General features: G+C 49.5%; 12 protein-coding genes across 12 annotated transcripts; 6 read left to right on the forward strand and 6 right to left on the reverse strand.

Annotated features, from left to right (window-relative positions):
- Window positions 1-1,070: 1,070 nt before the first annotated feature.
- BBA_09012 (Cytochrome P450 CYP617A1) lies at window positions 1,071-2,837 on the forward strand (the record flags this gene model as incomplete). Its single annotated transcript, XM_008604109.1, has 2 exons — window positions 1,071-1,387; window positions 1,454-2,837. The coding sequence occupies 2 exons, from the start codon at window positions 1,071-1,073 to the stop codon at window positions 2,835-2,837; spliced, it is 1,701 nt and encodes a 566-aa protein (XP_008602331.1).
- Window positions 2,838-2,900: 63 nt separating this feature from the next.
- On the reverse strand, window positions 2,901-3,575 carry BBA_09013 (uncharacterized protein; the record flags this gene model as incomplete). Its single annotated transcript, XM_008604110.1, has 1 exon — window positions 2,901-3,575. The coding sequence occupies one exon, from the start codon at window positions 3,573-3,575 to the stop codon at window positions 2,901-2,903; it is 675 nt and encodes a 224-aa protein (XP_008602332.1).
- A 2,373-nt stretch (window positions 3,576-5,948) lies between these two features.
- BBA_09014 (protein kinase domain protein) lies at window positions 5,949-7,407 on the forward strand (the record flags this gene model as incomplete). The annotated part of the gene is made up of 5 exons (XM_008604111.1): window positions 5,949-6,196; window positions 6,261-6,586; window positions 6,652-6,953; window positions 7,008-7,044; window positions 7,229-7,407. The coding sequence occupies 5 exons, from the start codon at window positions 5,949-5,951 to the stop codon at window positions 7,405-7,407; spliced, it is 1,092 nt and encodes a 363-aa protein (XP_008602333.1).
- A 1,204-nt stretch (window positions 7,408-8,611) lies between these two features.
- Window positions 8,612-9,703, forward strand: BBA_09015 (lipase/esterase, putative; the record flags this gene model as incomplete). The annotated part of the gene is made up of 1 exon (XM_008604112.1): window positions 8,612-9,703. The coding sequence occupies one exon, from the start codon at window positions 8,612-8,614 to the stop codon at window positions 9,701-9,703; it is 1,092 nt and encodes a 363-aa protein (XP_008602334.1).
- Window positions 9,704-11,135: 1,432 nt separating this feature from the next.
- On the reverse strand, window positions 11,136-12,184 carry BBA_09016 (gluconate 5-dehydrogenase; the record flags this gene model as incomplete). Its single annotated transcript, XM_008604113.1, has 6 exons — window positions 11,136-11,147; window positions 11,198-11,351; window positions 11,410-11,467; window positions 11,518-11,595; window positions 11,648-12,049; window positions 12,133-12,184. 6 exons carry the CDS (start codon window positions 12,182-12,184, stop codon window positions 11,136-11,138), a joined length of 756 nt encoding a protein of 251 aa, XP_008602335.1.
- A 612-nt stretch (window positions 12,185-12,796) lies between these two features.
- On the reverse strand, window positions 12,797-14,380 carry BBA_09017 (choline and nitrogen mustard permease; the record flags this gene model as incomplete). The annotated part of the gene is made up of 1 exon (XM_008604114.1): window positions 12,797-14,380. One exon carries the CDS (start codon window positions 14,378-14,380, stop codon window positions 12,797-12,799), a length of 1,584 nt encoding a protein of 527 aa, XP_008602336.1.
- Window positions 14,381-14,914: 534 nt separating this feature from the next.
- BBA_09018 (amine oxidase) lies at window positions 14,915-16,911 on the reverse strand (the record flags this gene model as incomplete). Its single annotated transcript, XM_008604115.1, has 3 exons — window positions 14,915-15,666; window positions 15,727-16,048; window positions 16,102-16,911. The coding sequence occupies 3 exons, from the start codon at window positions 16,909-16,911 to the stop codon at window positions 14,915-14,917; spliced, it is 1,884 nt and encodes a 627-aa protein (XP_008602337.1).
- Window positions 16,912-17,590: 679 nt separating this feature from the next.
- Window positions 17,591-18,526, forward strand: BBA_09019 (phytanoyl-CoA dioxygenase; the record flags this gene model as incomplete). The annotated part of the gene is made up of 1 exon (XM_008604116.1): window positions 17,591-18,526. One exon carries the CDS (start codon window positions 17,591-17,593, stop codon window positions 18,524-18,526), a length of 936 nt encoding a protein of 311 aa, XP_008602338.1.
- Window positions 18,527-19,105: 579 nt separating this feature from the next.
- On the forward strand, window positions 19,106-19,510 carry BBA_09020 (uncharacterized protein; the record flags this gene model as incomplete). Its single annotated transcript, XM_008604117.1, has 1 exon — window positions 19,106-19,510. One exon carries the CDS (start codon window positions 19,106-19,108, stop codon window positions 19,508-19,510), a length of 405 nt encoding a protein of 134 aa, XP_008602339.1.
- A 146-nt stretch (window positions 19,511-19,656) lies between these two features.
- BBA_09021 (alcohol dehydrogenase, putative) lies at window positions 19,657-20,151 on the reverse strand (the record flags this gene model as incomplete). The annotated part of the gene is made up of 3 exons (XM_008604118.1): window positions 19,657-19,854; window positions 19,928-19,976; window positions 20,036-20,151. The coding sequence occupies 3 exons, from the start codon at window positions 20,149-20,151 to the stop codon at window positions 19,657-19,659; spliced, it is 363 nt and encodes a 120-aa protein (XP_008602340.1).
- Window positions 20,152-20,797: 646 nt separating this feature from the next.
- Window positions 20,798-22,463, forward strand: BBA_09022 (Cytochrome P450 CYP52T1; the record flags this gene model as incomplete). The annotated part of the gene is made up of 2 exons (XM_008604119.1): window positions 20,798-21,262; window positions 21,303-22,463. 2 exons carry the CDS (start codon window positions 20,798-20,800, stop codon window positions 22,461-22,463), a joined length of 1,626 nt encoding a protein of 541 aa, XP_008602341.1.
- Window positions 22,464-22,659: 196 nt separating this feature from the next.
- On the reverse strand, window positions 22,660-24,794 carry BBA_09023 (fungal specific transcription factor; the record flags this gene model as incomplete). The annotated part of the gene is made up of 4 exons (XM_008604120.1): window positions 22,660-23,685; window positions 23,754-24,498; window positions 24,530-24,669; window positions 24,735-24,794. 4 exons carry the CDS (start codon window positions 24,792-24,794, stop codon window positions 22,660-22,662), a joined length of 1,971 nt encoding a protein of 656 aa, XP_008602342.1.
- Between the last annotated feature and the right edge of the window lie 584 nt (window positions 24,795-25,378).

Raw genomic sequence — 25,378 nt, forward strand, 5'->3', positions numbered from 1 at the left:
CCACCCCGACAGGCCGACAAGATGTTAACAGCCGGCGGTAAGATGCCCAAAGAAATATGTTAGTGTCTGATACTCGGTAAAAAGAATCAGACACGGCAACGGAAACAGTCTTCCCGCCCGTCGCCGCTCAATCGGCCTACTTGGGGCACGTCTGAGGCAGCGCTGGTGACGCGTTTTCTACTGTTCCCTACCGCATAATATCGGAGTAACTAATAATGGGATGAACGGAATCAAGTAGTGGTGTCTTGGATATGTTTTTGGCGTTTCTGCCCTAAAACGCGCCTGCGGGGCGCGTCCACAAGCTCAACTTCTGTGGTGTGGTCTCATCAACGGGCCTCATCCGTAGAAGGAGAGTCCAAGTCGCCGCATCAACAACCGAGAACCGAGAAACAATACAAAATAAATGCTCGCCAATTTTGCAAACGGGTGATTGATTCTTCATGCTTGCCTTGCTTCTCATGTTTAATGTTGACCTTTTCGCCTCGTTTCCCCATTGCCGTTCAGAGTCTCTCATGGCCATCTGATTAATAAATTGCAGCTTTTCATGACCCCAGCACCGACGACAGTGGAGACTAGGCAACTTATTCCCCCAGGCATCTGAACCGTCGTCATTGACATGGCCTTGGGTGTGTGAACCGCATTGCCGTCTGTGAGGAAGCCGCGCGTCGCAAAGCCAATCGGCAGGCTAAAAGAAACACAACACCGGGATAGCTAGTTCCTGGCGCCGCAATCCATTCTGCCTGCGCGTTAACCCGGTGAGAAAACCCGTCAGGCAAAGGCCGCCGCGCAAGTACTTTAGTAGGCTGTTCTGGGCCACCATGCGCCTATACTAGCCTCTAAAACGGCTGAAACTCCAGAAATGTTAGTGTGATCACTACTTCAATGCCATGATCCCTTCTCCACTACCACTGACCGTAGTCACTGACGGGCTTGTTCCACCGAGGCTCCGCCAAAGTCGGCTAACTGCTCAGTAGTCTATAACTGCGGACAACTCCATGAGACATGCTCAATTGCATCTGCAAGTCTGTTACGGTCGCTGGACGTTAAACTTATCAAAAGAAATCGCCGACATGTCGCAAACACTGGGCCTTCCGAGGCGTCTGTCATGGCCGTTGGTAACAGTCCTGGCGGCGCTTGAGACTCTTGCACTGCGCTTGTATGGCCGGGATGCAGCGGCCACGACCAATCTGAAGCTCTCGTCGCTCGTTCTGTCATTCGGGCTGTTTTGGCTTGCCAATCTTGCCGTCTGCGGCCTTTACTTTACCTTCATCTATCCCTTCTATGTCTCTCCGACACGAAACCTTCCCACAGCCGGAGGACGGCATTGGCTCCTGGGCCACTTTCCCGTACTCTTTAGCGCCCCTCCAGGCGAATGCTCAAGGACATGGTAAGTAGGCGATTTAGACGACATCGTTTCCCCGAACATGGCCGGCCGGGCTGACTCGGCTCACAGGAACAAAAATGTAGACCACGATGGCCTACTGCGCTTCTTCATGCTCTTCAACCAGGAGCGTCTCCTCGCCATCTCCCCCAAAGCCGTGGCCGAAATCACCGTCACCAACAGCTACGTCTGGGAAAAGCCCGGCGTCGTGCGCGATGCGCTCAGCACCGTCACGGGCGTCGGTCTCGTCACCTCCGAGGGCGACGAGCACCGCCGCCAGCGCCGCCACATGCTGCCCGCTTTCAACTTTCGCCACATCAAGGATCTATACCCCGTCTTCTGGGACAAGTCACGCGAGGTCGCCCAGGCCATGACCAAGTCGGTCCACGGCCGCGAGGGCCAGCTGCACGTCTCGCACTGGGCGTCGCTCGCCACGCTCGACATCATCGGTATGGCCGCCATGGGGCGCGACTTTTCCGCCATTCGCGACCCCGAGAATCCCCTCGTCGCCCAGTACACCAGCGTCTTTGAGGGGCAGTCCCTGCTCCGCGTGTTTCTCGTGCTTGGGCTCGTGCTGCCGCAGTGGCTGATTGAGGAGCTCCCCATAAAGCGCATTCGCCAATTCCGCGACGCGATGCGCGCTATCCGCAGCGTGTGCCAGGAGCTCATTGAAGAGAAGCGCGCCAAGCTGCAGGCGCAAAAACAGGACAAGACGGCCCAACCCGACGTGGATATTCTCTCGATTGCGCTCGAGAGCGGACAGTTTACCGACGTGGGCCTGCAAAACCAGCTCATGACGTTTTTCGCGGCCGGCCACGAGACAACGTCCGTATCGCTGACATGGGCCATCTACGCCCTGTGCTTGAAGCCAGCCATGCAGACGCGGCTGCGTGCTGAAGTGCGCGCGCACCTGCCCTCGGTCGACGACGCAGGTGCCGCGCTCACGAGCGTCGACTTTGACCGCCTGCCGTACCTCAACGCCGTCGTCAACGAGACGCTGCGGCGCTATCCATCGGTGCCAGTAACGGGCCGCGTCGCCATGCAGGATACCTCGGTGCTGGGCGTGCCCGTCGCGCGCGGCACGTCAGTCACCATTCCGCAGTGGGCCATCAATGTCGACAAGACGCTCTGGGGCGACGATGCCGAAGACTTTAACCCAGATCGCTGGCTCGACGCCCGGACAAGCGACGACGGTGGCGTTACGCTGAACAATACCGGCGGATCCAACAGCAACTACGCGCTGGCGACGTTTCTGCACGGCCCGCGGAGCTGTATCGGTGCCGCGTTTGCAAAAGGCGAGTTTGCGTGCTTGTTGGCGGCGCTGGTTGGACGTTTTGAGTTTGAGCTTGTGGACAAGACACTCATGGATCCGGATAAGCTCAAGGTCAAGGGCGGCGTGACGATTAAGCCGGCGGATGGACTACATGTAATTGCTAGAGTGGTACCGGGATATTAGTCACATAATCATGGCGAAGAATGTAAGCTGGCACGTCGAAACTCTTTATCAAAGGTATGCTGCTTATTTTTGTGATTTGACATGTCTGTTCATCCCCCGCCAGATGCCATCCTCGTCCACCGCAGCAGCCACCTTGTCCAAGTCAAAGTGACCAACAGCCGCGTAAAATTTGGGCATCAGACTGTCAATCGCGACTTTAAAGTATCCTGGGTACCCAAGGTCCGCACCCGTGTGCAACAGCGCATCCACGGCAATGACGTACGGTTCGGTTTCGAACGAGCGCATACTCGCCTCGTCCACCATGAGACACATGCTCCTTATAATGCCCGGTCCCATTTCATGCGACCACGGTTTGTTGTCGTCCTCTGCATCGTCTTCGTCCTCTTCCTCTTCCTCTTCCTCTTCCTCTACCTCATCTTCAGAATCTTGGTCGAGGCAAAATATCTGAAACGCCGCCGATACACCTTCTGGGCCCTGACGCGCAAAGTCCAGATCGTCAAGAAAGCGCGTGAGAATCTTATTGTCGAGCCTCTTTATAGCATCCGCGCATTCTTCTGGCGCGCTCTCTAGACCCCTTTCCAGCGCAACGTCAAATTGCTTGCGAAACGTCTGCCAGAGCGCCTCGTCCTCGTAGTGTGTGCGCGTCAGGTTGAAGCCGTAGTCGTCCAGGCCGAGTGAATCCATTTTCTTGACACAGTCAATGATGTAGTCATCGCTGGCTGGCTCTGACTCGGCCATGCTTGACTTTCTACTGATTTTGCTGATTTTTGGTATGTAAATGTTGCGTGCGGGGCAGTTGCTATGGCGGGGTTAAGACACGACCATAATAAAATCGCCGAGGCACTGGCCGCAGTAAATGGCTGCTGAATTAAGGCTTGCAAAAAATCACCTCCAGGCTACGAAAAATAAGCATGAGACCTGACAACGAATTCCGAAAACACTCCAAGCACATGAGGCGCATAGACAGGCAAGCAGAAGCTATGGATCGCTCTACTTCAGAACCACTACTAGTACTTAGACTTGTTTTGCCAGTATTAGCAAAGGACCATTATTTCCATCAGTCCCCTAGCAGCGTGTTGCTGTTTCTTTTTCAACACCATCGTGAGAAGAGGAGGATATGGTAGCTACTGAAGTATAGCAGGCAGGCTGGAATGCAAGCGGTCATCTCGTGAGGACAGAAGAGTTGTGAGCGACTGGTTACAGACTGAAAGGCGCAAAGGCTGCGCGTCGAGGCACTTGCCGATATTGAAATCGTAATAAACAAGCTGAAGCTCATCACTATGTAAATAATCTACATGAAATCGGTCAAAAGAATAATCGATACTATCTTTCCCTACAACGAGGCGCACGTACTACGTGGTTAGTAAAAGCTGGTCGGAAAGTCCTAGTATAGAAGCCTCGGTGGCGGCCTCGGCAGTCTGTTTAGCGGGGGACGGCGACCGGGAGGTGGTGATGGCATGGGTATAGGCATGGGTCCAAGGGGCGGCGGCGGCAGGCAAGGGATCGGTGGGGGAGGGCATCACGGAAACGGTGGCGGCTTCGGTAGCTATCACGGCGGTGGCCCTACTACTATATTCAAATACAGAGCGTAGACGAGTGGATGCGGCTATATAATTTAAGGAGGTCCAGGGAAGGCCTGACATCAATAGTGGTCCAGAATGGAGAATAGCGATCGTACGGAGGAAAAGTTATATATAGAGTATAACAATTCATTGCATGATTGGGATCTCTTGGGAGGGAGGGGCGGCCAGCACGTCCGAAGGTACTGTGCCCTTAAAATACTCCGCTACTTCCGATCATCACCTTTCTTGATAGTACCTGTACCATCTTCATAAATATGGCACGTCTTGGTGTCTCTGGACCCAACGATCCTTGCACTTATGATAAACTCCTTATCATCAGGGTTGAAGTGGGATTGATGAATGGGGTTTCCATTCCTTGACCTTAGTAGAGTTAGCTAGACCATCTAATATAATACTAGGCATTAACTCACTTAATATATACTTCTTTTAGCTTGCCAAGTTTCTATTTCGATATAGCTTAGTTAAATGTAGAAATTCTATAAAAAAGCCTAAGAGGCTAGCGTAGCCTACCTGCTCTGCACTTCCACCTGGGGCTAGGAAGGTAGTGGCAGCATCTTTGAAAGGTCCCGGCAGGTTTTCAACTTTAAACCCAAGGAAACGAACGAGAGACCGGGCAGAGGTAGTAAAGAAGCGAGACATAGCTTTGAATAAGGTGGCTGAATTAACAAGCGTCAGGTGAGGAATAGGCGTTAGCAACTCTGAAGAGGAAGCTACAGGTAAAAAAAAAGGGCAGCATAGGTAACAGCGACTCCTATCTACTTTATACCTAAAGAAGCCGCACTTCTGCTGTTTTATTATTACTATCCTTTATTATTATAAAAGCGTTTAATCGAACGATCGTCGATATAAGACCAATTGAGCAGAACGGGTCCTTCACACTTATAGCATAGTATCCAATCAGTGGAAACATAATCTCGGGCGCTTACGTGGGAGAAGAGATAGTCCACTATAATCTACAACTAGGCTAATGATATTAGCTGATTTAGCGCCGTCTTCTTATCTCGAACTGCCTTTGTAACCGCCGACCTGTTAGTAACCTTTCTTGTCCTGATTAGTACGTTTTAAAGGGCTACTATAGGTGTTCTCTCCTGAATAAATATATGTAGACATCGTCATATTATTGCCGAGCTAGGTTCACGGCCCTATTATTGGCTACCTCAAAGGGTATACCAGCGGCAAGCTAGTATACCACCCTTAACGCTACGATGGTCAGGGAAAGGATCTAGTAGGCTGAAAATGACGGTGGAAGGCTATAGAAGAATACCTTAGCTGAAATACCTGTAGATTTCCTTTGGTAGCTCTTGGACCTCCATCGGTCCTGTCAATTAATCCCAAGGCCTCCAGTAACCTAGCACGTGACTAGTACTTTTAACAGACCTATCTTACATAATCGGTATTGTTCCCACTATAGTTAGCAGTGACGACATTAAGTGCTAGTTAATCTTCCCATCATTTATCTTCGTGAACACAATCACTAGCTAACTATTCCGCGGACGGTTAGGGCCGCGGAGACTCTCAGGTCATCGAAATGGCGTCTATATTAAGGTGGGCGCAACACTTGACGCGTAAGACGCCTCTCCAGCCGCTGCGATTTCCTACTACAGGGTTCGACATTATCCCTGAGTTAGCGTTGCTTGAAGAGGAACAGTTCGACGAATTCAAGGAAGGCAAATACTTTCCGGTCCAAATTGGGCACGTATACGCCTCTAAATACCAGGTGCTAGGCAAGCTAGGATTTGGATCGACCTCTACAGTATGGCTAGCTCGTGACCTTGAGTTAGTATCTTATCGCTATTTACCTTCTAAAACAGCGAAATAAGAAGCTAATTATCATTATTAGGAGCCATAAACATGTAACACTCAAAATGTATACTTCAGACAATACGCACCAAGATGAGTTCGATATCTATGAGATAATTAGGAAAGTGAAATCCTCACACCCGGGCCGCCGCCATGTGCGATCAGCCTTAGACAAGTTCGCACTCCAGAGTCCAGCAGGCAAACAACATTACTGTCTTGTCCAAACCCCTCTTTGGGATAGCTGGAGAGACCTACTACGTCGGAACCCGACGAACCGATTCACTGAAGACCTCCTTAAGGCAGGACTCTGGGAGCTTCTACTTGGGCTAGACTATCTGCACGCAGAGTGTAAAGTTGTCCACACAGGTAAGCGCTGTGTTCACCTTGACGACTCCCAAAGAGTTGATAGTCTGCTAACCACTCATCCGTAGACATCAAAGCCGACAATATTCACTCGGAGCTAGTAGACAAGCAGCTCTTTGATGCTTTTACCCAGGCTGAGCTTGAAACGCCTACACCGCGAAAATATATCAACGGGTTTCCGATATACCTATCTCGGAAGTTTGGCTTACCCCGAGAGCTTGGTAACGTTATCTTAAGTGATTTCGGCGCCGCGGTTCGTGGTGACGAGAGAAGGAATCACGACGCTCAGCCGAATGTGTATAGATCACCAGAAGTCATGCTTAAGGTGCGTTGGGGTTATCCCGTAGACATCTGGAATGTTGGCGTCATGGTATGTTCACGTTAGGTTTTTAATTCAATATCCTCAGGTTTACTAACTTAGCAGATCTGGGATCTCTTTGAGGGAAAGCACCTCTTCTATGGTAATGACCCTAGCGGGGAAGGCTACTTGACTCGGGCGCATCTGGCGGAGGTTATAGGGATGCTCGGACCGCCACCCCTGGATTTACTTCAGAGGGGTGCTCGGAGCTCAGAATTTTTCACAGAAGATGGCAAGTGGCATTTCCATCATATCAAACATTTCCCATGCTAACACCTTGCTCATAGGGCAATGGAAGGCAGGAATCCCGATCCCAGAAGGGCTGAGCCTAGAGGCTTCTGAAGAAAACCTTGAAGGAAGCAGCAAAGAGAAATTCTTGAACTTTATACGGGGGATGCTGCAATGGCGTCCAGAGGACAGAAAGACGGCGAAGCAACTTCTCGAAGATCCATGGTTTAGGAACTAGTGGTGGTCGATCAACCGACAGAACGGCTACGATTGACACCTACCACGGATTAGGGTCAAGGATTAAAACTGATTGGTGACTATGAAATAAGGGCCTTGCTATTTTTACCTACGAACGTAAGCCTTTTCCAAGGCTGTAGCGCGCCCACTAGAAGACCTGTTTCCTTGGCGCTCAATCGCGACTCTTCAGCCATCAAGTCCCCATAAATCGCATTGTTGGCAAACTCGGCCAGATCACCACCGGAAGCTAGGGACATGTTGCGAAGTACTCTATCAGTGTGCTAGGCGTAGACCTTGGAGAAGAACTCTAAACCACGAGCATCTTTCTCCTCGCGTTGGAGTTATTGGCGAAGGGACTTATCCTTGTCCAGTTCCTCTACCTCTGGCGAAGTCTCTTTGAGAGCGTTGCGCAACGCTGTGCACGCATTAATTCCCTGATGCTTGTACGCACACGACTTGGGAAGTGAGAATCGAACGTACCTTTGGGAATCCGACGAGAACGCTGGTTTTCAAGAAAGCTTCGCGCAACTTCCTCGCCTTGATAACTTGTGCATTTGGGCTAGGTGTGTTGTCCTTTACTGCGTTCCACAACTCGGCAATAATGTCCATCTGATCGTTGGCTTGTAGGACAATTCCTGCGCAGACAAATCATGCATCATTCGGGAATTTGTCCTGCAGCCTTTGCAGAAATACTTTATCGACAGCCATTTTGTGAATTCTCAAATGTGGTGTCTAGAGGTAAGAGTTCCTGAATTGATTGGATGCCCACAGAACTTATCTGCCCTAATAGTCTGCACGTTGAGCAATTCCTATGGATCTTCAAGGACATCTCGATAATGAGACAACTGTCGCCCACGCTTGATTTCCGCAATTTCCTTCCGCAACCTCATAACAAGCGACAGGAGTGTGTTTTCAGCTTAAGCCGCTATCAGATGCATGCATATTTTCAGTTTAAGCCGCTGCGTATCCACATACCAGATGCATGCGTGTGTTCAGCTAAAGCGTATGCGCATCTTAAAGCTTAACCAGGGCTAATGCAGCCGAGAGTGCTTGATAATGAAAAAAACCCGAGGTAGTGGTTAAAACTAGACTTATGAGCCATTTTATGATAAATCACCGTCTGTTGTCCTCTACCTAGGCTTGACTAAGTGATCTCTTTTGCAATCTTCAGCGCTTCATACCTCAGAATACCCTTGCTTCTCATCATGTCTAGTCATGTTTCGACATCGCTCACCCTCGGTGAGATGGCATCGTTTGCTATTCTCATGCCAATAATCATTGTAGCAGGGACGTTCGACTTTTTACGTCGAACGTGGCTTGAGAAATGTATCAGCTTCAAGACTGTCAAACGCAACCTCCAAAGGGCATTCACTCGTCAATTCACACTTCTATCGCTAACGCAAGCTCGTGCTCTTATTGGCGGTACGAGCGGGCAGGTAATCGCGCGCGAGTGCGAAGCGAGAGGGCTACACCATCTTTCTTTGCAGATTGATGTTTCGAGTGATTTTCCGCCAGCCACTCTTCATTTCATTGACTGCGAGCCCAAAGAACCCGGCAGATTTTACCTATATTTCCATGGTGGAGGGTATTGCCTACCATTCCAACACCTCGGGCTCCCACTGAAAGAAGCTATCGCTGCTGGAGCCTCCCTCTCGATATTGGAATACTCCCTGGCTCCCGAGCACAGATACCCGACACAGCTTGCTCAAGCTGCTGCTGCTTTACGACTTTTGTTACAGAGTCACCCAATTTCCGACATCATCATTGGAGGCGATTCTGCAGGTGCTAACCTTACACTTGCCCTTCTCGCACATCTCCGAGAGCCTCATCCAAGAATCACGCCCGTGTGCGGCTCAGGCACAGAGAGTCGCAAGCTTCTTGGTGCTATCGCTACCAGTCCAAGAACAAGTGACAGGACAAACTTTGCAAGTATCACGACGAATGCAGGCAAAGATTACATGACTGTTTGGTTTTTGAAGAATATCATATTGAACTGGCAGCCGCTACCTGAGGTGTGGGCTGGAGCTGCACATGGCGATGCCACGTTTTGGAGTGACATTCGGGCAGAGCGAGTTCTACTTCTTGTTGGCGGGGACGAGCTGTACCGCGATGGGGTAATAGAGGCCGGCAAGATCATGGGCGCTGGCGGGTCTGCCAGGTCGCCGGTTGAGCTTGTAGTCTGTCCGGGTGAGGTACACGTTCAGATGGGTATAGACTTGATTCTGGGAATTGATGATGGATATATGCTGAAGACAGCTATAAGTTGGTTTCGCTTTCTTAGATCACTACAACATTAAGTTGATGTTGCATATGAATAGAGAAACTGCCGCCGGGTGCTCGAGTACTTAGTACTGCCCCATTCGCGATTCGTGGTGTCAGCCGATCGGCCATTTCAGACGAACAAAGCAAAGTACTACCGGATTTAATCGCGATTCTTGGCAATGAGAATATCACAGAGATTATCAGTGTAACTTGGTTAAGTGAATAGCTCCGGAAGCCGCATGACTCTGTAATGGTCTACTTCAAGAGAGCCAGCGAGGCGACAAGATTTCTACATAAAGGATAATTCTATGCGGGGGACTGTCTGGCGCAACATCAGTTTTCAAGCGGAAACTACGCTTAAATCAGTGTTACAACTGCCAGGAACTGGCCAATTACAAATCCTCCCATTTCTCAAGGCTGCAGGTGTGTGGTAAATGCGTCGAGTAAGGCCATCACTACAAGGAGAGGGCGACGACATCGTCGACCTTATGAAAGATTTTGCCCTCATCCGATTGACTTGCGCCAGCCTCTCCAAGGCACAACGAGCGGGTGCCTGCGGAGCACAACTCGGCCAGCTCCCTTTACCCATTTTTTGAGCGTATAGCTTAACAGTTTGCATAGATGGATCAGTCACCACGGCCCCTCTCAGCATGGAATCTGACGCTAATGCGACTGAATCCCCTCCCAGCAGCACCATAGGACCACTGTCAAGATCAGGCGAGCGGATACCGTCAATACAACCCTGCACTACGGCACCATCGTTCATTGTAGAGCTGCTTTGGCTTGGGTCCGCTGTGGCTTGGCAACCCCCCAAATATTGCCTAAGACCGTACCTAAGCATTCCCAAATCCGCGCGCAAGTCGCTCTTTGATACCCATCGGTGGCGATTATAGTCGCATCTGTTGCAGGGCTGTTCGCCGTTGCACTAAATGGGAGATCAGCTTTTAGTGTCATACAAGCATAAAATAAATCAAGTTGCGCCGTCAAGACGATGTTCGCAGAAAAGGGACAGCTGCTGACGGGCGAAGCCTGTTGCGCTGCGCTCAAGCTAAGCGAGATGGGAAGGCACACCTTTGCTCGTCTCTGGCGACAACGCTAGCACGCTGTTTAAACTTGCTGACGCCCTAGACATGATCTGCCAGCCAGAATAGTATAACACAATCTTGTCAAACTGAATTCTACGTAATATTCATATAATCTAGTGTAAAGAAAGCCACTTTTGTTACTGTAGATTGTTTAGCCACGGCACATCACGCTGTCGTGATTATACACAACCTAATGCCCCTATCACTATATAACAAGTTCGCATATACACTAGACCGGCCACATATTCCACAACATCGGCTTCCCACCTCTTTTTATTTACTTACACCGTAGATCTACCTCGACTTTACTAATAAGCGGACAACATATTAAGAACCTGGCTTATTTCTGCCCCGTGTTTTCATACTTCATCAAAGTTTGCTTTCAGGTTCTTGCCTACTGATCTACATAAACTATACCATAACTAATCCTCCATTCGCACATACAACGCTTCCAGTTATCCACCTGGACTGTTCCTCGCATAAAAAGGCGACTATTGGTGCAATGTCACTTGTCTCGCCAATGCGTCCTGCCGCAGCCGTCTCAGAGACGATTCTTTGTGTAATGGCATTCATTTCGAGCCCCTCAGTCTCGTTCCACCTATTTCGCCACGAGTCGGTTAGACGCAGTCCAGTCGATTTAATGAGGCAAAGCTTACATATCAGTATTAACCGGTCCGGGATTAACCGCATTGACAGTGCAATCGAGCTCGCGACCTGAAATCATTTAGCATCCGATTTAGATCACTTAGGAGCATTGGCGTTACCGAGTTCTTTCGCCAATGATCTTGTGACACTTTCCAAGGCAGCTTTAGATGCGGCGTATGTTATTGCCGATGGAAACCCTAGCCGAACATATCAGCGAGTACTACAACACATCTTCTTTTTTGCACATACCTCGCCGTGCTGACGTAGAGCTAATGTTGACAATTCTTGCTTGCCTTCTAATTTGCGACCGAACCTGCTGCACAAGAAGCAAAGGAAATAGCAAATTGGTATGGAAGGTGCTGTCGAAATTTTGCGGTGTCAGGTTCTTCAAGTCTACATCAGAACCATCTGCTGCATTGTTGACTATTATGTCAATGCCGTCGGGAAATCGTTTTCTGCACTCGGCTGCCACGCTGACAGCCGCATCCATAGATTTAGAGCTGTCTGCCTGTAGCGCAAACCCGCTGACGTCTGAACTTTGGCTCTCGATTTTTCTGGCTATGCTTTCTGCCGCCCTAGCTGACGACACGTAGGTGATCAAGACTGACGCTCCTCGTGCAGCGAGTTCGATGGCGACAGCGGCACCGATACCTGACACATTAGTTCAAAATTTGGCCTTTTTCATTGTGAAAGTTGATAAAGGTTGCGTGAGCGGTGCCCCGGCCTCTACATACCACGTGAGCCGCCAGTGACCACAGCATTCTTTCCGACTAGAGACTTCGCCATAGCTCGAGAGGTCCGCTTACATCGAGCAGTATGCTTAGAGTGGATGCAAAAACTTCGTAAAATTGCGAGGGTTTGATATAGGTTTTCACTTATCCGGTTACCCTTAACTTACGCTGTCGCTGAGATTAGCCGAGTGCCGAGAACCGATTGTGAAGCGTGGGCGCCGAAGCGGGCGCCGAAACCAGGCGGCAAATGTCAAAGTGGCGGTAGTTAGCGCATGCAAGGCGTCCTACCTAGTTAAATACTTGCGCATCACAATGACTGCAGAATAGGTTACGTGGCTTCATCGTAACATGCTGAAGGTCCTATGTTATAAGTGCTACGCGGGTGTGCGACATTGAATCGCAGTCCATACGATGTACTCTGTGATATAGATTACATAGAGTTGACTTAATGTAACACTTTTGCAATATGCAAGAGAAGAAGGAAAAGCGATGCTAGTAGCCAGTATTGATTTTATAGGAACTCATGATCTAGAATTGCACATCTAAATGGCTGCTTATAATGCCACCAGTACTGTTTTCAGTTTGCCACTACCCTGACACTATTCCTGCACTTTGGCCTTGGTAAACAGATCGCCTGTATTGAAGCGATTTACGCCCACAAAAAATCTTATTCTCCAACAATACCTCTGCGTGAATAGACGCATAGCCAGTAAGCCCCGGCTAAAATGAGCACGCCAGCAAAGACCAGCGATGTCCAGTTCATAACCTCAGCAGTAACCGGTAGATACAGAGGAAAGCAAAACATAACAGAAATGAAAATGACCCATATAAGCGAAGCCCAAACTATGAGATCACCCCATCGCCCCAGATTAAACCATCGCTCCGGATCTAGCACCTTGCGGCCACGATACAGCATCAGTCCAAAAACGATGGCAAAGGCGGACAGGAGACACAAATTTGCGGCTCCGAGAAGCGCATTCATGGCAGTTGTAGATCCGATGCTTATAGCACCAATCGCGCAAATTAGCACAGTGTTCCAACAGAGAGCATTGATGGGTAGTGCATCGCGTGAGGACAGCTTAGACATTGTGATCGAGAATGGCAATGCTCCTTGAGCAGAAAAAGACCAGTAGAGGCGGGACCAGCTGATGAGTGCCGCAGTTCCAGCAATGAAGAAGCAGAATATAATCATACTGGTTCCAAGGGCAGTCATGGCAAAGCTTCGAAATGCATTTTGCATGAGCTGGATGAAGGGCTGATTGCCAGGTGCCGCTAGAAGACTCTCTGGTTCGATGTTGCAAAATTGGTATACAACAATCATAGGAATCGTCGTGAGGTAGCTCATGAGAAATGACCCTATAATAACCTGGGGAACTTGTTTTTGGGGGTTTTCCAGCTCATCGGTTAAATGTGTGGCGTTGTCGAAGGCGCTGAGACATCCAACAGCAGGTAGTAGGGCAAGGAAGAAGACAAGGCCGTCGGAAGCCCAGCCTGATTCATTGGTAAACTCCGCAAACACGAAATGTGCTGTTTGTTTGTGTTGGGTGCGTACCAAGAGAGCGATCATGAGGTAAATCGCCGTCCCATTAACGGCGACGACTACAATTCGCAGCAACAAATTAACTGACCGAAAGATGAGGGGAAGGTTGAAGAACAGGTACAGTAACGCAAAGCATACGTAAATCAGATACGTTTGCCATGATTTTGCAGTAAAATCCGGGTATGCCGCTTGGACGAGCCCCATTGTTAGCTGGGCTGGATAAAGGGTGCAGGCTGAGGATACGAAAAACCAGCCAGCATTTGTCAACCATCCCATAATGTATCCCAAGCTGCGGGCGTATCTTCGGTCTGCAAGGGCAATAGCCCAGTACGCCGGGCCTTTTTCAAGAGTGTGGTCAGTCCTGTAATTTTGAAGCTTCGTATTATGATGCTTGATCAACATACCAGAGCAATGTGGAATCGCCGAGGCAAGCTCTGCAGTAGCAAGGCAGACGAGTAATTGAAAAAGTCCGACCATAAAGAAACCCCAAAAGTATGCCGGGGAGCCACCAAGGCCGATAGCTAGCGACATGTATGCGCCAATAGCAATGGGGGCACTGGTGACCGAGTATTGGACACCGATGGCGCCCAGTAGACTAAAGTGGACTTTCGGTTTGATGCCTAGTTCTCCTCCCGTGGAGGACTTATCTTCGACCGTTGTATCATGAGACACAAATGCCTTGACATCATTTTGCAGAATAATTTGCGCCATTGTCGTGATTTGTTGCTAAAGTGTTGATTCGCGCAAGAGCACCAAATAGCACAGGTCATTTAACAAAGCAAGTAACACGCGCTGTAGCATTATTCTATGTAAGGGCAGTTATCTCTTTTATAAAACAATTCAATAGCTATTCCGAACCTACTTCCTAATCAGAGGCGCCACCAGTATCTGTTGCGCTATAATAGCCGAATGCCGATGTTCGTGGTGCCGTCCTCATCAGCAGTTGTGATACGTTATCACCACTACCCCAGAAACTGATAGGCGCAAACTTAGAGCAACGCGGGGAAGACCCGCTTGGATTGCGATAAGATGCCCGTATTATACACTACTGTATAGTGACCGGACCCAAACCTCCTACCTTAAGAAGTAGAAGGATGATGAGGCTCTTGCAGTGCCGGTAAGCCTACCACTATCGGAGCTTTCAATGTTTTTGTGTTTCATCACATTAGACCGAGAAGGTAAATATGAGTGCATTGACGTTGCAGCTAACTACTTTGGACGCGAATTAAGTGCCTCAAGTTTAGACTATTTGTTTTGAGGCTTCCCAAGCAGCTCGATCACTTCATCCGCAGCCCGACTGCCGGCACGCAGAGCGCCCTCCAAGTAACCCTTCCACTCTCTAGCAGTTTCGCCACCAGCAAAGTGAACATTCCTAAATGGAGCTCTCAAATCCTCGCCATACTTGGAGAGGTAGCCCGGAGGCATCGCAGAAGTTGGCGCGCCACCCATCCACTCTTCCTCCACCCATTCACCAGCGTTATATTCAAGCACATCCAATGCCAGATGGCGATGGTCTGGGCCGACAAGCTCAGCCAAGTGCTCAATGACCGCTTGCTGTCGCCTCAAAGGCGACAGTCCGTACCACTGGGTGGCTCTGTCGCCTGCAATAAACAGCGCCAGGGTGAACGACTTGTCCTCAAAGTTGGACACTTCCCAGGAGAAACAAATTGGGCCAACCTGACTGCGAAACTTGCCCATGAGACCGATCACTCGCCACCAAGGACTGGCATAAGTCAGTAAGACCTTAGCATAAACACCCGGTAAGGTCTCACTGGCAAGAGCTCGCTTGGAGTTTGGCAGCGGAGGTGTAAATTGAATTTTGCCGTATGTATTGGTGGGTACAGCCACAATCACTTTCTTTGCTGAGAATTGATATCCTGTTGCTGTAGTCACAATGACATCTTTGCCATGTTGATGAATCTCATCAACCGGGCAGTTGACAATTACTGATCCAGGACGAAGCTCAGCTGCGAGGCCATGCGCAATTGCCGAAGTCCCTTGATTTAACCCATTAAATTGCCATTCGCATTTTTCACGTGCGCAAGTCGTCGACTTACCTTCACGGATAAACATCTGTTGAGACCCCTTCTCGTCATCGCTGGTCAGGCTAGTGAAGCCTCCCCCAGACTTGATGTAATCGAGCAAATAGTGAATACCGATCTCGTTTGGCTCTCTTCCAACCATCGCTGTCGTGATGCCTCGTATTACATGAAGAGAAAAGTCACCCAGCTTCTTTCTTTTCACCCACTCAAGCGCCGACACGTCGTCTTGGCCGGGAAAGCTACCTGTATTATTAATGTCCAGGGATGCATTATTCTCGGTCTCGTGGTCAATTGCTTCGACCAGTCCTTGGAAGGATTTCGCGTCTTCGCTAGACAGCTTACGGAGGCATTAGCACAAAGTGGTTACTGAAAGGGTCTCTGATTACCTACACCAGGGCTGTTTCCAACTTGATCATTGCTGCCGAAGCGATAAACCTTGCCATCGTTGGCTTGCAAGACTCCGTCACCTTCCAGGTATTGCTGTACTGGGTGAAGGCCCAACCTCTTAACTGTGGCATAGATTTTTGGCTGCGTGTGCTGATTGATCCAAGTTGCGCCCAGTTCCGCCACACCTGGTCCACTGGCGAGTCGCACTGTTTTGCTTCGCCCGCCGACTCGATGAGTGGCCTCGAGCAGCGCAACATTGAAGCCAGCAGAGGACAAATCATGGGCGGCTTGCGTGCCACTGAATCCTGCCCCAACAATGACAACATCCACATTGATCATATTGTTTGGCTGCGCAGTATGTCGTAGCTCCGAGTTGAACAGTTTAGAGCGGCCACCAATCGATGCGATTGCCTCAACCTCAAACTTTGCTTCGGGTTGCGCCAGCTTAGAGACGGGAATCACAGTTGTAGGTGGCCTGTAATTGTCGCTGCATTGCACGAAAAGCTTCAGCCAAGGTTCTACCAAGCTTTCTTTTTCCGTCCATGGCCAATCGACCACATAAAACGTGAGTTTAACAACATCGTGGGCGCTGGCGCTGGCTGCGTTCAATGCTTCTCTCAAGTTCGTAAAGGAATCTTCGACTTGCTGCTTTAGTGTTGAGGCAAACACTCCATTACGCATGCCCCATTGGCCCGCTAGGAAGATCAATCGGTTTGAGCCTTCACTCGCGGACGCATGAGTGTAAAGCTTTGCATCCGGCTGACCAGGGATGTTAAAAAGTTCGGTGGCGGGGCGTGGGTGTTTTGGTACCATGATAGCTCTTTGAGAATAATAGCAGCGACTAGCATGTAGGGCTTTGAAGGAAAAGAGAAAAATCAGAAGTAGAGTGTTGAGTAGTTTTGGAATACTGAATTGTTGGATTTAGGCAATAATGTATTACCTTTGGTATTTATAAATACTGGAAAGGAAAAGGGCGTGGAATCGGGCAATACTCATAGCGCAAAGCCTCTACCAGGGTTTCTACCTAGCCAAGTTCAAGGTAGACAGATGCCGAGTACTCGGCCACCGGCTTCGGCCAGTAACTGATTGAACTCGCCGCTTCGGCCTGCATCAAGGCGTAATTTATTTTTTGAAATCAAATTCGGCAATTTGCCAAAATATTTTGGGACTCGGCAAGAGACTATGGTTTCATCGGTACATTTCTGCATCCTTGTCTGCCGTAAGCCGAGTGCCGAAGCGGTACGCAGCTAGGCATTCTTAGCCGCCGCCATGTTACCACAGCTCAGGGACAGTTACCCATTTACGGGACATCACGTCAAACTACTGTCGTGAGTCTCTCATATATATCTTTCTGAACGACTGTCCATTCCATGCTGCTTGCAGACTTGAGTTAGCCAGAGATAACTGGCAGCTTTGCCTCCCTCGACGCCAAAGCCTTTTGAATTCTTCTTGAGTAAAATTTCTATCAAATACATTTCTTCAACACTTCAAAATGGTATCACAGAAATCTCCATCGGTTATACCCCATGTTGCGGCCAGTGAGGGCAGTATAGCCATTCTCTCTGCGCTACAGGAAGCTGGCGGTGTGATTATTGAGGGCTTACTGAGCCCGGATCAAGTCAAAGAGATGAACAAGGATCTCAATGAGCCACTCAGTAGCCTGGATCCTGGTTCCAAACACAGCTCCGACAGCATCAAGAGCTTCCATGGCGTCAATACCAAGCGCCTGACAGGTCTTACGACTTGCAGCAAGACGTTTCGGGACTATCTGCTTGATCACGACCTCTGTCATGATATCGCAGAGCGCATCTTTCATCCTCAAACTGGCACTTACTGGCTTTCAACCGCGCAGGTCATTGAAATCGGACCGGGTAATAAGGAACAAGTTCTACACCGCGACCAGGGCCAGTTTCAGGTTTTTGATCAACTTGGACCGAATGGACCAGAAGCGACCATCAATTTCCTGGTCGCGTTGACTGACTTCACTGAAGAAAATGGCGCGACTCGCGTCATCCCCGGTTCACACAAATGGCTTGACTTTTCCGTTCCTGGAAATCCCGAGGACACCATTCCCGCGGAAATGAAGGCTGGAGATGCTTGCCTGATCTTTGGCAAGACGGTTCACGGGGGTGGTGCTAACAAAACGGCTTCGGAATACCGCAGGGCCATTTCGTTCCCCCTTCAAGCTTCATTCCTCACGCCAGAGGAAGCTTATACTCTCATTACTCCAAAAGAAATCGTCAAAGGGTTGTCGCTCCGTGCGCAACGAATGATTGGATTCCGTTCTCAGTTTCCGAAGGGAAGCCCCGGACTTTGGCAGGCGAACTACTCGGAGATTGGGGATCAGATCGGATTGCCCGGTGTGGAGAGTGCAATTGAGCAATTGAAGGCAGGGAAATTCCAGTTTCCGGACATCAGAGATCTTTGAAGGCAACAGCTAGTTCTGTATCACAATCCACTCATTCATATATCGGCGAGGCACTATTTCCCAACATAGACTATACCTACATGTCGACAACAAAGGCGGATTGTTGCTACAAAACAAGATTAATGACGATATAGACCTTTTCTTGCAATTTAAAACTAACGTGATTGGATGAAGGCGTCATGCTATATATGGTATTACGACGTAGTCTTGTAGCAGCTACCTGAATATAGTTGCCTTGTTAGAATGGACTTATACAATCTGCACTGATAAAACTATGCCCAGTAGTTGAGACTCAAAAAAAAAACGAAATCAACATAGTCTCTCAGAGCTCAAATCTGTGTGCTAAGCCTGTTATAGCTCTAATACCACACGACCTTGGAGAGTACCCTTCTCCATGTCCTCAAATACACCCGGCAACTCATTCATCTGTGCAAGACGAATGTGGCTTTTTATTACCCCCCTAGCAGCGAAGTCCAGCGTATCTATAGCCTGCTGACGATTGCCGACAGCCGAGCCCGATATAGTGAACTGATTTGCAATCATGCTCGCGGGGCTGGCGGAGGCAATGGCTGCATCGCCATGAGGTATACCAACACAAACCATGTGGCCGTTGAAGCGCAAAAATCTGAGGCCTTGAGTGTAGGACACATTGGAGGAAGTGCATACAATGACAGCGTGAGCACCAAGCCCATCACAGACTTCTTTGACATGGGCGGAAATTGCTTCCCCATTGTCGTCTTTTGGAAACTTTGTTATATCAACAAAGTGCTCCGCTCCCGAGTCCAGTATCAGATTCGATTTGCTGGCATGGTCAACACCGACAACCCGCATCCCCATGCCCCGGCTCGCCAGCTGCACTGCGAGGTGTCCCAAGCCGCCGCCAGCCCCGGTAATGACAACCCATTGGCCAGCTCGCGCTTGGCTTCGCTACAGGGCCGACAAGACGGTGACTCCAGCACAAAGCATCGGTGCCGCCTGTGCTGAGTCAAGCCCATCTGGGATGCGCGTTACATATTGGGCCGGCCCTGTCGCGTACTGTTGAAACGTCCCTGGGGTGTAATATCCGGAGATTCTCTGGTTGAAACAAAGACCGTCAGCCCCAGCCAAGCAGGGCTCTTCCATAAATTAGTCTAGTCTCGGTGATTGGTTGCTGAGGTGGTGGGGTACGAACGACAGTGGCCACAAGCACTCGATATCCATTTGATGCCAACTCGGTCTCCGATTGTCAATCCTGAGTCTTCAGCGCCAACTCCTAGTTTGACGACATTGCCAACACCTTCATGGCCGCCAATTTGTCCTTCGGGAGTTGGTAGAGGTAGGCTACTCCACTAACAAATTTGTCAGTCGGCCCTGTAGTGACTTTCGTGTGCTAACCTAGTGGATTCTTGAACTACAACTTACTGAATTCGTCATGACTCCCAAGTCAGAATGGCAGACACCAGAATGCGTTCTATGACTCAAAATGTTAATCAGGTTGGCACTTGGCTTAGTAAATCAGGTTTCACTTACAGTCGTATGAGAACTTCTCCCGGTCCAGGGTCAGGCACCGAAATCTCAACCTCTTTTGTTGAGATGGTACCCGGGGCATCGTAGATCAAGGCTCTCTGAGTTTTGGGTATGTCCATGGCGCTCATACTGGTCAATATGTATCGTCTACTCCAAAGATGGTGTATCATGCCGGTAGGTAGCGCCCCTAGATATCTTTATACTTGGATCGCTAACTGTCTAAAAAGTAACGACAGAAATACCACAAATACACATAGAATAAACACCTTGGAGAGTGTGTGGATACGTAAGTCATTGACAATTAACTAAGGGAGAACCCCTGCCTGCTAGTTAGTGCAGTTGCTAAGCTGATGGCACGGCACTCGGCACTCGGGATTTCTGCTACCGTGGTGGCGCTGCCGAAGGCAGCGGGGAGGCTGCGGCTTATTAGCTTGCGCGGGGTTGTTGAGATGTGACAACCCACACAAACCAAAGCGTAGATCTATACGGCAATCGAAATGGAGGTCTATCCAGTTTCTTGGTGCCACTTCCTTGCCTCCACTACTTTTCGGTGTCCTGGAGCCCCGACTCCGGCCCGCCGAGGTCCAGATGCGACTTATCGCCACGCTCTATAGCGTTACAAGACCGTGGAAAAAGATAGGGGGATGGATGGCCAGATCAGTGCAGAGTAGCCCATCTATATTTACTTCCGCATCCTGCCGCCGGACAGCTGCCAAGACCTTCCACATGTAAAGCTCTATCATTTGAGCTATTGAGTCAAACACAATGACTCTCTCGCCTATTTCTACTTTTCTCGCCGGTGCTGCTATCCTTTACCTTGCTAGGTGGGTATGCATCGAGATAAACCACTGGCTTTTTGCAAGGAAACTCGGGTGCAAACCTGCCCATGTGCGGCGAAGCAAGCTCCCACTTGGTCTCGACAACGTGCTTCGGATGGCCAAAGCCGCGAAAAACCAGGAGCTGCAGAATGATGACCAACTCGTTCACCAAGAGATGGGCTGTCCGTCAACCTGGGTGCAGAATTTCCTTGGGTTTTGGTGCCACACTACGGTTGACCCTGAAAACATCAAAGCGATCCTTGCTACGCAATTTAAAGACTTCGAAATGGGTCCTTTCCGTACCGATACTCTCAGTCCGCTCCTTGGGCATGGCATTTTCACGAGTAATGGTAAAGAATGGTATATAGTAAACTTTGATCCCCTCAAACGCGATGTTTTACTGACATTCATGGTGCATAAGGCAGCATCACCGTGCACTCTTACGTCCACAGTTTACAAGAAACCAAATCTCCAGCCTTGAGTTAGAGGAAGTCCACATCCAGCATTTATTCGGTCGATTCCACCACGGTGCTGACGGTTCCTGGACAAGCCCGATCGACCTGGGCCCTCTTTTCTTCAACCTCACACTTGATTCTGCGACTGAGTTCCTGTTCGGACAAAGCGTTGATTCACAGTTATTGGACAGCCCCAATGCGGCGAAAGCAACGTCTAGTGAACATGAGACAAAAGCCAACAGAGATAGCAAGGATTGGTCATCCTTTGGACGGGCGTTCGACAGAGCTAACACTACCATCAGTTTCAAGGGCATGCTCATGGACTTCCACTTTCTATATTCTCCTAAATCCTTCACTGATGATTGCAATACAGTGCATCGATTTGCAGACTATTTCGTTCAGCAAGCGCTAAATGAAGAACAGGAAGTTTCCGGTAGCCCTGACTCCAAAGGGGAAACGGAAGCCTTCGTCTTTCTTCGTGAGCTCGTCAAATCTACCAAGGATCCAAAGGCACTACGCGGCCAACTCCTCAATATCTTGCTTGCAGGGCGAGATACTACTGCGGGACTGTTGGGCTGGACCTTCTACTTACTAGCCCGCCATCCTGACTACTACTCCAAGTTCCACAGAATTATTGTTGAGACGTTTGGCCCATATTCAGAACACGCATCATCCCTTACCTTTGAATCTCTCAAGGCGTGCAGTCATCTGCAAAACCTTCTGTCGGAAGTCCTTCGCCTACATCCTGTGGTGCCTGAGAACAGCCGACGAGCCACGCGAAACACTATGCTACCTCGTGGAGGTGGTGTGGATGGAAATGCACCAGTTTACATTCGCAAGGGGGAAGAGGTCATCTATAATGTGAATGTCATGCACCGGCGAAAAGATATCTGGGGGGATGACGCGGACGAGTTTCGACCACAGAGGTGGATTGGCAGCAAACACGGATGGGAGTATCTGCCCTTCAATGGCGGGCCAAGGATCTGCTTGGGGCAGCAGTTTGCATTAACGGAAGCCGGATTTGTTGTGGTAAGACTGCTCCAGCGGTACAGCAAGATTGAGAACCTGGATACGGAGACGGTGACAAAGCATCAGTACACTCTCACAACAGCGCCAGTGAAGGTACTTGTCAGGTTCTGTGAGGCTGCGCAGCTTTGAGCACGGTGTAGCATAGCACAGACAGGATATCTCTTGAATTTACTTTTCTATCGCTTGTCGCCTCACTGAAATGTTGCATTAGGGCGTACATCAACGCTATTCGATGCTAGGAAGCGAGCAGTACATTGCCTCCAGGACCTAAACGCAGAAAATGCTCATGAGTGCAATAATTAAAGTGTCGTACGAGTTTCCGATTTCACATGTAAATGGAACCAACAGATACCATGTCTCTCAGCTCAAAGTCCATTCCATCATGAAGGTATCCAGTACCAAGGAAGTCATCCATAAACCCAGGTGCACCAAGTGCATCAAAAGCTGATAAAGGAGCTTCGGAAATCCATTGCACGGTCGGCTCGACTCCGTGAGCTTCGTTGTCGACGCGTGTCTGTGCTATGGTATCCAGAATTGCATTCTGGTGTCCTGATTCCCGTCGGGCTGTCCAGGCTTGCAGCTGCGGAAACAAAGCTGTAAGCTGATAAGAGGACGTTGTTTGGTGGTCGACGCTGCCTTCGCCGAAATCACGTCCGCCGGGTGCGGTAATCCTCTGTTCCAAAATAGTTTCTCGCTCCCGCTGAAGAATTTTTATTTTCCTGGCTACAGTCTTGGCGATGCCAAATCTGTGGTTCAACTGTTCAATAACCGAGCACAATGCGCCAAGACTTTCTTTGCGTTGCACTTCCATTTCCTCGTTTTCTGGCTTGTAGTAAATTAGAGGTATTGCGGCTGTTAGACACCAGAAGGAATGCATCGTTATCAATAAGCATACTTCTTCCCTGTACAGTATTTCCTCGTAGAGTTCTGCGATGCAGCTGGCCGCTATCAAGCAGGCAGTTGAACAGGCCCATTGCTTCGAACATTTGGACGGCATGGCCTGCGATAGAATGACTGCTCCGAAATATTGTATATGAAGCTCTGCTACCGGAAAGTAATGGGCTCGCCTGTCGCCGTTGTCGTCATACAGGCTCAGATCTGGATGCAGCTCCATCATCCAGCCGCTAAGGAGCTCAGCGATTGGCATCTGCTCTTGCGCGGGTGTAATATTGCGCGAGATTTTGGGAGCCAGTCCCCCCATTATCAGCGCCAATGAAATGTCTGCAATGAACTGTCTCGATTGAATGTCGACGACGTCAAAGTCTTCCTCGGACAGCGGGGAAACGTCAAAGTCGTCCCGTTTTAGGGCAGGTAAACGCCCATAAATGAGCGCTAGCACGCAGTCGCTAGCCTTGGCAAAGGGTTAGTCGAGCACTGGAACTGCGTTACTAGGATTTTATTCCAGTGATAGGTCCTTACAAAAATCAGCCACCACAGCCTCCTGCGGCATTTGCGATCAGGTTTATTGGCGTATGTAGAGTCTTTGTGCATGCCCATTTGAATAGCTAGACGGACGGCTGTGCCAGTTGCGTGCCACGGCCCATCTAAGCTTACCATATGAGGCGGATTGGGGCTCCAGAGAGTCAAAAAAGTAAGTGCTTTGAGGACCGTGAGCATATTTGGTTCAAAATTGACGCAAATCAGAATCTTGATCTTTTCGTATATCGCTTGCGCTCTAGGAAAGCTGTCTGGTAGACTTGGGTGCCGCATCAAGCTACCAGCAAGACAAACCGCCTGCTGCAGCAAGACAGACGAGCCTGGAGACTCGACATCGGACCTACTGACTATTGGGAAGCAGTAATTCAGATTTGTGAAGAATGAATCAAAAAGGGCCTGTCGTAATGCCGGCTTCGGTAGCCGATGGGCATCGGTCGCTCGCAACGCACTGAGCTTGACTCTGGGTGTGATGCCGCTACCCCCTGGACTGGCTGGTAAGCCTGGTGTAGGCGTATCGGTCTGACAATCATAGTCGCTATCTTGGAGGACAGAGTGCTCCGCAATGTATGCCGCGTTATTGCCGCTGTCAGGTAAGATATTCGGGGAAGTTTCTGACAGCGTATAGGGTAGATCAGCTCGCAAGTCGGTACTTGCCGAGCCGGTCAGGGACGCTTTTCGAGGTCGTCGTAGACTTGGGACACCGCGCTTTCTTACACCTTGACGCGGTCTGCTTTGACTCAGCATATGTGGCTTCTTACCTTTTGGCGGGGGTGAAAGGGGGGGCGCCGGTTCGCTGAAGGGGATGTGAGAGCAATACGAACATGCAGGTTATACTGTGTCTGCGGCAGTAGGCACAGGTATTATCAATATCGCCGTTTTCTTCCAAGTCGCATTTGATCTGTACCAATTGGGATTGAGTTAAGTTCAGATATGGTAATGACCGCTGGGTTTGTACCAACGGACCTTGCGCGCATGGCATTGAACGCATACAAGACGTGCGCGATTCTTCATCGCCGCACTCATTTTTCTGTTTCAGGGACGTGAGAGATGATTGTGAAGATGGTAGAGTTAAGCGGGCCAATGGCCAAGCAGGTATTAGTTACTGATAGCTCCAGCAAGCGCAGCCCACAATCACAATCACAATCAGCGATCAACGGCCTGCTATTCGCACCGTCGGGGTCGGGGTCCTGGGGAGCCGGCCCGATTTTGGTACTGGTAGGTAGTTCACTGGGTGGCTGGTATTCGACGCAGTGCGACTAAGGACTCGCTGATGCGGGGGTGCAGCCACCAGTGCTAGGAGCAGCTGAAGTTTTCGATACTTACCTGCGAGGGTTAGGAAAGCAAGGCAGTAATGTTGCGACGGAATTTGCCACCTAGGCAAAACACTTATATACTAAGCTAAGAGAGATACCGTTATCTAACAAAACTAACTAAGGTCCTAATAGGCAATATACTAGTCTTATAGGATATATAGCCTCTATTATACTATTATAGCTTCTCTATAGATAGAAGTAACTAGTAACTTATTACTTCTAATAAGTTCTCTATTTATAACTAAAGAATAGCTAATAAAATTATAATACTTTATAAATACTATTTACTAATAG

The sequence above is a fragment of the Beauveria bassiana genome (genome assembly GCF_000280675.1).
Source record: "Beauveria bassiana ARSEF 2860 unplaced genomic scaffold BBA_S00043, whole genome shotgun sequence".
NCBI lineage: Eukaryota > Fungi > Ascomycota > Sordariomycetes > Hypocreales > Cordycipitaceae > Beauveria > Beauveria bassiana.